This window comes from Branchiostoma floridae, chromosome 7, assembly GCF_000003815.2.
Source record: "Branchiostoma floridae strain S238N-H82 chromosome 7, Bfl_VNyyK, whole genome shotgun sequence".
NCBI classification, from domain to species: domain Eukaryota; kingdom Metazoa; phylum Chordata; class Leptocardii; order Amphioxiformes; family Branchiostomatidae; genus Branchiostoma; species Branchiostoma floridae.
In genome coordinates, this window is record NC_049985.1 from 20,808,384 (window position 1) to 20,822,771 (window position 14,388).

The window sequence follows — 14,388 nt, forward strand, 5'->3', positions numbered from 1 at the left end:
CCAATTTCAAACGATAGAATTAGCTTGTTCCATGTGTTATGGGAACGTTGTGACAGTTCTCCGTTTTATTTAGGATATAGATAGATATGAATTAATGCTTGCATTTTTGTATTGGTACATTGTATCATCCAACATTGTATTGCCTTATCACTTTATTTGGGTGTACCTACTAATCCATCTGTCAATATTGCTGATGTTTTGAGATATTGTTTCAAATTTTCCCGTGTGAAAAATACAAAAGTAGTTCTCACGATGACCGAAAGAGAATCCAGATCTTCAGGTTGCCATGACAACGACCCAAAATATCCGCAACTTCAATCGAAATATCTGGCTGGCGTTTTTGACAAACGGTCGTCAAACATAACCGGTCGATTGTTGTTCTTATCGCGGGAGTGGACAAACTGGGCTGGAGGCTTCTGTTTGGCGGTTGAAGCGGCTCTGATAAGGGGTACAGATCGATAGCCCAACTTTCCACACCTCCCACGGCGATTCTCTTCGGACGGGAGCATGCAGGGGGCGATCGTTGTTATCTCCGGGACGGGGGGGGGGGGGGTGCGGTGTCAACTTCGCAGTTACAAAAAAGTCGTACGCGTTAGTCTCCAAGCAGACCCTACGGTGCCTTAGAAATAGTATCAAAGCTGGCGAGGGACTTAGTATAGCGGCACCAGCGGCCTGCCCGTTTGACTCTCTTAGCCGGCTATCTCCCTTTGGCCGGCAAATCTCCTTTGCCAGCTTTGATACTATCTCTAAGGCACAGTTGGGTCTGCTTGGAGATTAGTACGCGTTAATAGGGGGCCCAAACCTACAACACGCATTCTCTGTCCCACGAGCTATCTCCCACTCAAAAATCACGACCATATCATGTCTCTAATTTGAGATATCAAACCCGGAAATTCCACTGTAGTAATGATATTAGCATGGCCCCTGCGCAAGGATGACACGCAAATTCGTGAAGCGTTCCATATTTTTGCAATCACACAACTCAGAATTGGCTGTCACAAATTAAATATAGAAACCGGAAGACTCCAAAAAATCCCTATCGACCAGAGGGTTTGTCCATTCTGTCCAGAGCTAATAGAAGACGAATATCACTTTATGGTTGTATGTCCCAAATATTCCGATATACGCAATTCTCTATACAGAAGGCTGTCATTTTGTACACAAGGATTTATCCAAATGGACCTGAAGTGCAAATTCAAATACATAATGACATGTGACAATCCCTGCATGGCAGATATAGGAAAATATATCAAAGAATGTTTAGACATTAGAAATTCCCCAAATGATTGTAAAAGCCTCCAATGATTGTAAGAAACTTATCCCATACTACAACTCCTGTATGATAAGCCTTAAGTTAAGTTATAGCACTGTAGTTATGTAGATGCCATACTTTGTACCTCGTACAATTGTTGTGCAATAAAGTTATGTCATATTAAACAAACCACAAAATATAATCATTCCAATTCTTTTCAAGCTCTACCCACAAATCAAATATCAATACAATCCATCCAGACCTTCTCAATGTATGCTGTACTTTCACAAACATTCATGCGCACAAACAAGCTTAAACATAACCTTATTCATAGTGATGCATGGAGAATAGGGCTGGGTACCGGTACAGAAAATTCAGGTCCAGGTCCGGTTCAGGTCCAAAGGATTAGGTCCAGGTCCGGACCTGAACCTGGACCTGATTCAGCATGACTCATACTAATGGTCCATTTCACTACATAGAAATTTGTTTGGTGGAGTATGAGGCTTACACTAACGTTTTAAAATCCTACAACGCTAACTGCACCTGTAAGATTGGCTGTAAAACTTGGTAGAAATTACTATAAACTCTACTCTACTTCACTCTTGTTATTTTCTTCCACCTGCAAGCGCCAAAACGAGTGAATGGCTGATAGAATAATCTGTTAATTTTCTAATCGGTCCAACATCCGGTCCACCTAATTTTTTTAGGTCCGGTTTTTCTGGACCGGTCCAATAAGAAAAACCGGTTTTGCACCGGTACGCTGTACCGATACCCAGCCCTAATGGAGAACATTCCACTTCCACCAACCCCCATCTATAATATAAAACGACTGCTCCCTACTCCAACCATGCTACAACGTGGTACAAGACACTATCTTTCTCAGCTCTCCTTGGAGACGTTTGGGCCCTTCAAAAATCCCCCCTCGCGATGCCTGGGGTAACGTCGGGCCCACATACGAACTCACAGGGTCGGTATGGAGTAGTTTACTCCGCTAATGCGTCCCCACGGCGATATTTTGCTGAATTAATGTCTCCCATGAAGAGGCGGGGCGGTCAAAGTTACTAGCGGGGAATCTATCGTCTGACCCGTCTCTAAGGACAACCATGTCCCGCTGTGAATGTAGTTGTATCGGTGGAGATTTGATTGTTCTATTAATCCAGGTAAACAGTTGGATTATGTTGAAACAGTGGCCAAAGTATGGCCCCAGGTGTACGCAGGTTTATAGTTAAACAGGTGCGATGGCACAATAGGTAGAGAAGACACTCCCGACAACGGTATTTCACCACAGATATTTTTTATGTTTCTCGTAGGGAATTGATATTGCTTTTGCTGGTGTGTTCTTCTTCTTTCATCTTCTGTCATTTTTGGCGACGCCTCGGAGGCGAGTATGTTTTGGGGCGACGCCTCAGTGGTGAGCCTAATGTTATAATATCATGCATGCGAGCTTGACAAACGGCAAATTACTAGGAGGGAAACATCCTGCATTTACTCGAAAATGTGCCTTTCTATATTCATCTTTTTTGTCACTGGGTTCAGGTGAAATGTTACAACCTAGGTAACACCATTAGCGTCTGTGTCCACTTACACCAGTAAGGACCCCTACTCTTTTTCGATAAGTGTAGCGGGTTCTTTAACGTGCTCGAGTGGTGGCTCTCCCCAAACACGGGGCCTCCTTTTATGGCCTATGTGAGAGACGTCCCTAACCGAAGCTAGAACCGAAGCTAGGCTAGGTGCTAATTTTCACCTGATAATGAGTAGAGTGAGAATATTTTAAAGAGAAAATTGCTAAACTTTACTTCCAACACGGAAAAATATATAGGGACTTACCCTCTAAATTTTCGGCCGAACTCCATCAGAATGAGTGAGAATATTTAAAGTGCCTTTCCCTAGGGCAAAACATCAGGACTAGTGACCAAGCAAAATGTGCTGTCAGACATCGAAAATTCGGAGGTACGTTCTCCACCTTTAAAACAGTCACTGTTGGAAGAAAATTGCTAGTAACAGGACTAGTCAGGGATTCAAACTCCGTACCTCCGGGTTCTGAGGCGACTAGTCAGCAACCTAAACACAAGGCCACCGTTCCCATCAGTACGATGAAAAGTAGCGGCAACAACTCAGTCAGAGACGGCAGACTTCACCCCTTACCTATGCTGCTCTGCATTCCGAAAAGCAACAGAACATGCTGAGTATGTATGGTACGCAGCATTGTGTATATGTCGGGTAAACTTTGGTACAGATTCCGATCGGGATCTCTATTGGTAGAATCTAGCCTCCATCAGGCCTTCCTACGTGGGTGCAGGGATAGTAATATTCAGCAAAACAATCGGGAAATTGGCCAGGGGAGTCAGTCCACGCTTAGGTTCATATTTCCCTCCGGCTGCATGGCCGACCAACTCCTCTGGTAGCAAAACTCTCCAGACAAATTATTCTCCTATGCTGACCAGCGTAGTCAGCCTGGTAGAGACTAGGTAGAATCAAAGAGGTTGACCCCCTTGGAGGAATCGGCGATCATGCCAAATCGATATTTCCCTCCTGATATCTACATGGAAGATCGCACTATAATTCCATAGTAGGACGGTTGAATCTCAGATGCCTTTAAGATGCTGAACACTAGAGTACGGAAGTACAAGTACTACATTCGGTACGGCGCGGCTTTGAACCCTGAGTGGGTCATATCGGTTTAGCTAGAATGCTACATACTTCCTTCTCTGCCTAGCGCTTAGCATTCTATGAAAGAAAGAAGTATGAGAGATGAACTGGCGGCCTGGCCCAGTACTAGTGTAGTACATGCCAACTGTGTGGCCCAAGGGCTATAGAAACGGATATTGTCACTGCCCTATACACCGGCAGAGAACTAGATGATACTCTTGAATATAAGACATGGTAGTCTGCATTTGATTTATTTTCTACATATTAATGTAGAGAGGGATACAAAATTGCAGTGTAGGCGGAGGGAACGTAAAGTAGGATGTTTAGATCAAAATGTATGTGTGTGTAAGAGCGATAGAAATGTAATAATATGACATAGATATTTGTGCAGATTAAAAATATCTTTCTTTTATCTTGGCTGGATACACGACAATTCGGCAAGACTTGGGACTGACGCAACTGAATCCGTAGGTTACGATCGGAATGATCAAAATTTAATTTCAACATCAACATAAGGGTATGTTTATTCGGTTATATGGATGACATTAGCGCGTGCATGAAAAGTAGATTCACCATACTGTAAATCGTGCAAAGCAGCTAGAAAATGAGCCAATATATGCCGTAAATTGCAATGATTAAAGAATAGAAAATATCGAAAAACAGATACTACTGTCTTAGTATGTCGAAGTCAATTTCGAAGTCAAAGAAGATGTTTAGTACACTTTCCTGACCACTAAAATTTCCTAAAGATGGCAACGTTTTTTGCGAAATATGTTTCTTCGCAGGCTGGCATCGGCTTTGCGTGTCGAGCCAATCGAATCAACATAAGCTCAACACACGGCATTTTGATACATTCTTTTGGACCATCATAAGTTGCCTCTATGAAATATTCACGGAGGTTATATTTTCACTATCGTTTGTTTGTCTGCCTGTGTGTGTGCGTGTGCGTGTGTGTGTGTGTGTGTGTGTGTGTGTGTGTGTGTGTGTGTGTGTGTGTGTGCGCGCGCGCATGTGTGTGTGTGTGTATGTGTGTGTGTGCGTGGAAATGATTAGATTTTGGGCCCCCTAGCGGCTTTCCTTGGTACATGTAAGCTACGGTCACGATTTTTTGCCAGTATGCTGGGGTTGTTGCCCGTTTAATGTTTTATTCATAGTGGCGGATGTGGAATTATATGATCATGATTTGTTCTTCAACATGAAAAACGGTTCTGTAGTTGACTGAAGCTCCCCCACCCCATGACGGCCTGTCAGGACACGCGTTACCTGAGCCTTAGCGGTGCCTCGCACAGGTACGCGCCAAACGGTCGTCTGAAACGGTCGGACGACACAGGTATGCGTCGCCATGGTAACATGGGAACGAGAGCCCACTGATGACGCCTTGTCTGGGGACAGGCGACGGACTCAATTTTCGTCAGAATCTGTTTTGAAGCTCCAGTATTGGACGAGAACAAAGACCTTCCTGGTTATATAGATACGGCCGTTTGAAACTTTTCTATCCGTTAATAGACACCTTCATCCTTCGGTGCACCACAGACAAAAATTGCTACAGTGTAGCGAATCTGGAATGCATGCGCTAAACATCTGACAATATGGTCGAAACCACGTCATTAGGTATAATGGGCATTAGGTAAAGGCACTCCTATAGCCTCTGTGGGGCAGTAGGGGCAGTGGGTTGTTATCCACTGTGTCTAGGGTACAGTATTGGAAGGCGGAGCCCATCCCTCTCCTTCCACCACCTTTTACCTCCCCAACCGAAGTCAGGTTCCCATTTTTACACCTGGGTGGAGTAAGGAAAGTCGTGGAAACTGCCTTTCCAAGGAAACAGCGTCCTGCCAGGAATGCCAGCAATTGAAACTCTAACTAGATGCCGTGTCGCCAGCCCAACCACTTTGCCATTCGACGCCAAAACTACAACGATTTTACGCTCATTCTTCTAATCTTCATTTCACTTCTTCGAACTCCAGATAACTATATACATGTATATTCCATTTTTCAATGCTTTGATATGGGAATGATTTTGTTATGATACTGCAAACCTGTTGTTTTTTCTGGAAAGCAATTGACTTTAATATGAATAAACCTCGTTTGTTTGTTTTCCATAACTGGTAAGTAACACACCAATTGTACACTACTTGCAAGCTGTCACATCGGGAAGGACCCCTATTCTTTTTGATAAGTGTGGTGGGTTCTTTAACATGCTCGAGGTGTGGCTCTCCTCAAACACTAAGTTACGTCCGACGTCCTATCCGAGAGACGTCCCTAACCGAAGCTAGGTACACATTTTACCAGAGTCACTTTTAATACAATTGAGGAAATAGGTGTACAAAAAATACCTTGGGGTGCACCCTTGGGCCGGCACCGATCCCTATTATTCTATCACCAGATTGTTGTTCGCTTTCAAAGTAGTGTGGACATAATTACTACAACTTAACTTGTATGGAAGTCAGCTAGTTGCCTGCGCTAATTGATTGTCACCTTTTCGGCACCGAGCGCCATTTCTAGCAACCTTGGTCCATTTTTTCAGTTCTTCAAGAATTCGCCAACCTCAAAGGGCCTATCTCACCATGCGGAGGCACGTTGGAGGCACTGTTGATTTCGACAACGCAAACGTGCCTCCAAAGTGCCTCCAACGTGCCTCCGCTCGGTGAGATAGGCCCTTATGGTACACTCTTGATTTCTAATCATCCATTGCTGCTCCTCTTAAGCGTTTTATTTGTGTAAATAAGACCAGTTTAAGAGCTGAATTCGAAGCAGCGAAGCAAATCTTGCTCAACGAGAAACAAATAGCTGGAGATTTAGCCAAGTTGTCAACAAACAGGACAACATGTTCTGGTAAACAAACCCGTAAACATGGAAACGCGTTCCACACGTGGCATGGTCTCTAGAGCGGACAGCTATTGTTACTGGTCTCAAAACAGATGTTTGGCTTCGTTTTTTAAACCTCCGGGAAGGTTGTGTCTGTGTGTTCGCAATTATAACTCAAGACCCTTTAGATAGGGTTGTCTGCATATGGGTATTTTTATTTAGTATAGGTCCCCAAGAAAACGGTGTTTCTGGCAGTATTTCATAATGATCATTATAGTATTGATACACTACCAAAATGTCTTTCCTTATTTTCTTGTACATTGTATCTTTTTATACACAGAAAAAAATCATTAAGAGAAGAAAACTTTCTGTTTTTAATGAAATATTTTGTAGGTATGAATAATGCTTAAGCCTGCATCACTATTTAAACGAACGTCGGCCGAATTTGAGAATCGCCCGGGCGTCGACCGTATTTTCTGCTGAAAATCTGCCCCGTCACAAATTGGATGGGCTCGAATGACGTTATCAACATTGCAGTTTGTTCTGCCATGGCCGTAGACCAACTCTCCAAGCAGAGGTTGGTGGGGGAAATCGTGACCTTTTTCTTATATAGATACTGTGTTTTTTTCGACCAGCCTCCCACAAAAAATACGGCATATAAGTAAAAGGTCACGATTTTCCCCGCCAACCTCTGCTTGGGGAGTACGAAGACCTGCGACTTTGATACTAGTATGTGACTGTGCAGTTAGGTCACAGCAAGTAAATTTTATGTATGACATCCTCTGCAGACTCCAAATTTAATGAGAGGGGAAAAAAAGACTGGTTTCAGTTACCAAGTTGACAACTACCGTCATGGCTACAGGCTACCACTTTGGTGTCACTTTTACTATTGAACAACGTAGTTTCACTTCTACAACTAAGGTCTTGGATGGCCATGGATACATGTTCTTACAAGTACAATCAAGGCTTCCACGCGACATTCTTTTCCGTTTTGGTACCTTCTCATCATGGTGACCATCTTCGGACGTAAAAGGACTTTTCGCGGTGGCTTTAAGTTCGCGGTGAAGCGGCCACCGCGAAATTTTCTGCATTTTCAGTAATTTTTCCCAAATCAGGCGTGATGTCATCCAAAAAATGTACTTGCTCTGACCCGGTCCTGTCACGGGGGATGTTTGCTGAAAACTGCGGCCGGAGAGTGTTAGTTGTGTGCGCGACAATCTTCACGGGAGTAAACGTCACACTGTCTGCTGAGTTCACGTGACGCACAGGTGTGTGTTGAACACACACTCTACGACAGGTAACCGTCATGTGTCTTACAAGAATGTCAGAAGGTCTAAGGTGCGTCTTTTCATGTGTAGAAGGCGATCACCTGCAGATTTTGACGTCTCAGAATGATGTTTGTTTCTTTGCACCTTTATTTACTCAACAGAGGCTCAAATCGGCCTGCAGGCCGCTTTTCATCATTAGGGTGACTTTATATCTATATTTAAATAAGAGTTAAAGTTTTTATGAACTTCTCAATACCACTACCTTAGCCATTAGAAATGTTAGTGATCCCCTCGCCCCCTTCTTCTTTTATTCAATCCCAGCTATCTCCCCACCAGAAACGCCCATTCGTTTATTTGCCGGTCGGTTTACCATTTGCCCATTGCATATACAGCACTACATCCAGGAAGAGATGTCGTAATTTCTTTAATTGTGGTGTGTTTCGGACACCTGTTAACGAGTGCTAAATGACGTCTGAATTGGTTTGTTTAGCCGAATCACACACGAACGGGGGTGGCAACTAATATTTGATAAACGCCTCCGTTTTGTTTGGGAATTAAAGTCGCCGTTATTTAGTTACACCCTCTAAGATGGCCCATGCCGAGTTTTTCACGTATCGCGTCGACAAATCGCTGACCGAACTCTGGTTTTCTTCATTTACCATTTCATTTAATACTGAGGTGACTTTTCATACTCTCCAAGCAGAGGTTAGGCTCCGGCTGTTTTTTAAACGTTTTTTTCTTCGTTTTTATCGGGCTTTCTATTTTGTATTGTATCGTGTATTGGCTGGCGTTCTTGAAGAAAAATGACAAAGTAGAAAGCCCAATAAAAACGACTAAAAAACGACTAAAACGTTTAAAAAACCTAAGAACAGCCGGAGCCTAACCTCTGGTTGGAGAGTAACTTTTCATTTATGTATTACTTCAAATGAGTTTCGACCCCAACAGAAAACGGCGGCTGCACGGACGTGTGAAAATTCCCTTTTAGCCAGCCGAACTGATCTCAAATGTTAGACTGGTGAAAGTTTGTTTGTAATGAAGAAATTAGCAGGTAATGTTCGATAGCCGCGCGCTGTGTCGGAGGTACACAGTCCTGGGTTCTGAGTGGTGAGGTCGACCGGTGGTAGGAAAAAAAGTTCCTGTTGCGGTGCGTGGCAAGTGCATATGCGCATAAAATGACTGTCTAGAGTTTATTGAGATTTTTTTGAGAATTTTTTACATGATGAATGGTAAATGTACTCAACAAAGAATGAATAATATCAATATATTTTATGTATTTTCATTTTGAACACGCCCATCTAAAACACTTATTTTTGCATGGTTTTCAATGCAGTTAAACAACTTCTTTAACAACTCATCAATGAGACCTTAACTACGCTGTCACATTTGTAGTAGGATAGGCCACAGCAAGTACATTTTATGGATGACATACTCTTCAGACTCCAAATTTAATGCGAGAGGGTCAGAAAAGGTGGTAAAAAAGGTGACTAAATAAAAAAATAAAATAAACAGACACCATGTAGGATGTAATTGAAGCGACAAAACATGCTATCACAGCCCACACGTCTTTGAGTCCTATATTCAAGAAGTGCACAAAGTGACACTTCTGTGTGTGGTACCCTGGTATCATTTAACTAGCACTCATGGCTAACACATTGGTACCACTTTTAAAACTATCGAACTAGTACACTTATACAGCTACTGCCATTTCTATACCTCACTGGTGTCATATCTACATGTGCAATCAAGGCTACAACACAATGTATTTTCCCATTTTGATACGTTGGTACTTTCTCGTCATGTTGACCATCTGAAGAGAAGAATATATCTTTTTTAAATCATGTCAAATATTAATGAGTGCGCTGATATCATGCATAAACTTTTGATAAAGGACAGAGAGAGAGAGAGATCCAAAACGATACCTCAATTTCTATGGAGGTAACGACAACAAACAAGAATATATATGCGCTAGCATTTTAGATCCTCTTTAGCAAGGACGCTGCTCTTAGACACTACTACAAAACTAGCTATGGGTAAGTAATGCTGTATCGCAATCATCGAGCAGATGTATGGTGTCATTTCAGTTCGTTCGCCTTTCACTGTAGACCCAACGACACACACACTGTCGTAGCCACCCCAAACATCTGCTTGAAGCTTAAAGCTCCACCTACCCAGCTAGACAACTTTCATTGGTTGGTGTTGTAATTGTTCTATGTTCAGTGTAGAGGTCAAAGGTGAGGCTCCGGGGGTCCTTGTCCCCACTGCCAGGGTAATACGACTCTATTGAAATGTTGGCCCCCTGTTCATGTCTACAAGAAACCCTATCCCCCGGCATTGTGGTCTGATTTATATCAGTATAGGCAGTTGTATGCAAATGAGTAGGACGTAACGAACGCGCCCGCACCGAATGACCACACAAATTTATGATCTTCAAGCAGGTGTTGCGAGGCTAAGTCGTGTCGTTTTGTTAGCCGCCCGTTTCTGTTACAAGGGGCGCTGCTCGCATTAGAAAAGTCAAGTGTGGCCAGGCAAACTGAACTATTTAGCCTCCGCTAACATATGATATACTTGAACATCAAAATCTGGACTCGCCCGCAGGCACACGTGGATACAGCACACAAAATATACTCATGCGCACGCGCAGGAGTTACGTTTGTTTACTGTTTATTCGAACATGCATGTAAAACCAAGGACGTTATATTATAATGTATAATAACGTCCTTGGTTAAACAGATAATTTCATAACAACAATGAGAACAAGAAAAAGAAACTATCAGAGACTAAGAAATGTCCTCGTATGTACTTTACTTGTTTTGTTTCATGTGTAACGCAGGTATAGTCTGCTGTTGTGCGTATTTTGCTTTCAAGTTGTTATTTTGAGCTTGATTTCGAAGTTTATTTATTTTTTGTCTTTTTCTATTCATATGGTTATTATTGTGATGGGTTTCTGTAATTAATGACTTTGAGTTGTTAGTTAAGTTATTACCCTTATGTCTGATTAGTCACGTTTATTTTTATTGTTACGTTTATGTTGATAGATTTGGGCTACCTTGGAAATCGGTTTTTTAAAACTCTAGGGATTACCCTAAAAGATTAGTAAGAAATATGTATCATTTCATTTTCTGTAATTTTGTATGGACTCCAGGAAGAATAGCTTTTTATATGCAATTTGCAAGTCTAATGGAGATCGAAATAAACGAAAAAACCCAAACAAACCGCTCAACAGAACGTCCTGATATCCCATCCCAATATCTGCTTGAATATTAGTAACCAAAACACCGATGTGAGACCATCATAGGCTTGCATATCATCCAATCGCTGTCTCTGACACATACACACATTCCCAGGGATTACTGACAAATCGATCCTAATAAAAACACAACACGACATGTTGGTATAGGCATTACCGGCAGATGGCCCCTCAGATACCCACCGTCTTCCACGCTGCATTGATGTAAACTGATCAATAAGTAGCAAATAATACTAATCCTTCGAATCCAACATATTGTAAATATTTGCAGCTGTTTTACCAAGGCAAAGGCAATGCCGTCAATCATAATTCTCCTTAGATTCGACGATAAAAGGAACAAAATGAATAGAAAATGATAGTTGTAGTTTCTCCATTGTTATATAGTACTAAAATGACAATAGTGTTATGTTTGTTTTTAAATTGTAACTTTGAGATGTTTTCTGATAGCTTTTCTAAGTATCTTTTTCGACAGGAAAAGAGAGCAAGATAAAAATAAAAAGAATAGATATAACAGACAGCCAGTGGTCCGGAAGCTTAACTATTGTACACTTTAATGTAATCATGAACTGGAGAAACATCAGAGTGGGAATGCCGACTTCAAAGCAATGACTACCCCCCTCAACGGTTCTAATCATTCAGTTCTAATTAGTGACGACTTGTCCTAAATGTGGGCGTCTGGTGCTCTGCCTTGTTATAATCGTCAAAAAATAACTAATAAGATACGATTCCGATATATACTAGTACTTCAGTTTTGCCAATGAAAAACAAAACAAAACAAAAATACCACCATCTTCGAAATTGTAACATTTTTTCTTACTTGAAAGAAAAAATGTCTACGGTTACAAGTCGACTTTATTTAGATTTTTGAAAATCATTTGCGACATCATTGTTTCACATGTAAACTTTGCCTAACTCATCTAGCAGACGGCTTCGACTGGTAACCATGACAACAGGTTGCCTTTTTGCCTGAGGCTTCCGCCAGATGATTGACATGGTGGTAGTCACGTGACACCTCTGTCTGGGGCAAAGCTTTCAAAAGGTCAACCAACATAACAAACTAAGACTCGTATATAAAGAGAAAATACTTGGGATTTATTTCTTAAACAATAGATTTTGCCACGTGCATTGGTATTTTTGTACAATACATAACTGACATTATGCTGATATATGAAATAATACATTGCAATGCTTACTTCTAGAACACTAGAACACTAGAAATGCATTGTTACTCGATTTTAATCTTAGACTGGTTTGCTAGACAGCATGTTTAACTTAGCTTGCTATCTACAAGCATATTGTTTGATAACTATAAGTAAAGCGATGGCAAAATTGGACAGACGGTTTTGTACTTTGGCGCTACAACAAGTTCAACATTGTACTGTAATTTGTACATTAAAACATTGTACCGCATACTGTATTCATATGTTGTACCAGGGAATATGGAACATACAATACAAAAGAAAACAAAATCGATCAACCGATCGAATAGACAAACAAATGAATAATGTTTCATGAGGGCTAATGCTTTAGTCAGTGGTAACGCATTTAGGCTCCGACCACACCTTTTGTTTGTTTGATTGACAGGTCCGGTGGACGATACTCCGCCTTGTGGAGGGGCAGCCGAATTTGTCCATTTTCAGCAACCGCCGACGGTGAGGTGAAGACAAGAAAGGAGCGAAGAAAGTGCGAAAAAACACTATTTTTCCTCAAAACCAACACCTGAGGTGGATTCTGGATATGTAAGAAGAGTTCTGGATTACGGATTTGTGTGTTTTTGGACGTTTCTGGGGGTAAAATCGTGACTTTGGAGGAGTTTTATCGGGTGTGTGCAAGGTGTTTGATTCCGACTCGGAGGTAGATCTGATTTCACTGCACCCGGACCCCAGCAACAAAAGGACCACACAACCGGACGGACAGTTTGGGTGAAAAATCCTACAATTTGGGCCGTAAAGGTGAGCAGAAGGAATTCCTGGAGGCGTTGTAGCGAGGTGTGTTGTGTTGTTTATCGTGACATCGCTGTGCCTTGGCCCGGAGAGCGTCCCAAACATGGTCGGCGGTGACCTGCACGCTTCGCCGACCGCTCGCGTTTCCAAGCCCCGGTGGTGAGAGTCAACCCCGATCAGGGTTACCTCCACCCCAGCGGGTAGGAGGTCCCCACTCCTCGGGACCACAAGCATGGCTTCCCCCAGGGTTAGGACACGCTGGAAGCATTATTACTTCACGTTACTGTTCATCTTACGGGCTCTGATATGCTCGGGGCAGGAAGGGGCCGACCGCGCGGCCAGCTCGGCCCGGGTAGCCTTCTCCCTCGAAGAGGGCCAACCACCCGGTACCTTCGTCGGGAACATCCCCACACAGCCTGGATTTACGTACAGGTAAGCCCCGCAATCTTCAAGACGTTCACATATCCTTCTAGATCATAGCAATATCTCTACAATTTTTGCTTGGATACCGAGAAGTCTGGAGTTCAAACTCAAACACAACGTTGGCATGGAGCAAATACCTCACCTCCTAGGAACCAAATTTAGCTTTACGTTCCAAAGTCAAAACCTCCACAATCTTTACATAAGTTCAACAGGAAAAAAAGATTGATTAAGTTTCACGTAAATGAATAAAAAAGGGTAACGATTTCTTCCCAAACAAGTGATGCACGTTCGTAGCTTGTTGTTAAAATCGTCAGCACATCGTGACAAGTTGTGAAGTGTTGAGAGGTTGTCTTGTCAAACATTTCGTACCTTGTTACCAGGTTTAAGTAAGTTTGTATGTACGTATACAGGATTTAATCATCTATCTCCAAACAAAGTCTCAGAAGGAATGGGAAAATTTATGTCCTTCCCACCGTATCAGATTTAATGTTAACCCTAAAAACGGTTTAAAAGGTAAATTAGTATCTACAGGGTTCAATCACTACCAACTATAAACGTAAATTAGGCTTCTAAATTGGAAATATTTCAGGCATTAGTCTGAATGTTCTAAATAAGGTTTGTAGGGCATGATGTTTTAGAAGTGTAGTATCTTCCCGTCCAAGACATCGCGAAGAAAATTCTAAGACCTTGGGGTCAGCTGCGAGTTCGCCTTGGTTCTTTCAAATGAACCGAAAACCCATCCAATTTCACTCACAACAGGGTCTGTCACTCTTAGCACACTTCAGTATATGTCTTAGATTA

At 42.2% G+C, this 14,388-nt stretch overlaps 1 protein-coding gene and 1 pseudogene across 1 annotated transcript in view; both read left to right on the forward strand.

Moving 5' to 3' along the window:
- Nucleotides 1-909: 909 nt before the first annotated feature.
- Nucleotides 910-969, forward strand: LOC118420377 (annotated as a pseudogene).
- An 11,766-nt stretch (nt 970-12,735) lies between these two features.
- LOC118419233 (protocadherin Fat 4-like) overlaps nt 12,736-14,388 on the forward strand; it is a gene marked incomplete in the record, with an annotated part of 82,732 nt that continues 81,079 nt past the window's right edge. The window contains 1 exon segment of the mRNA XM_035825582.1: nt 12,736-13,596. Within this exon segment, the coding sequence (XP_035681475.1) occupies nt 13,397-13,596 (200 nt within the window).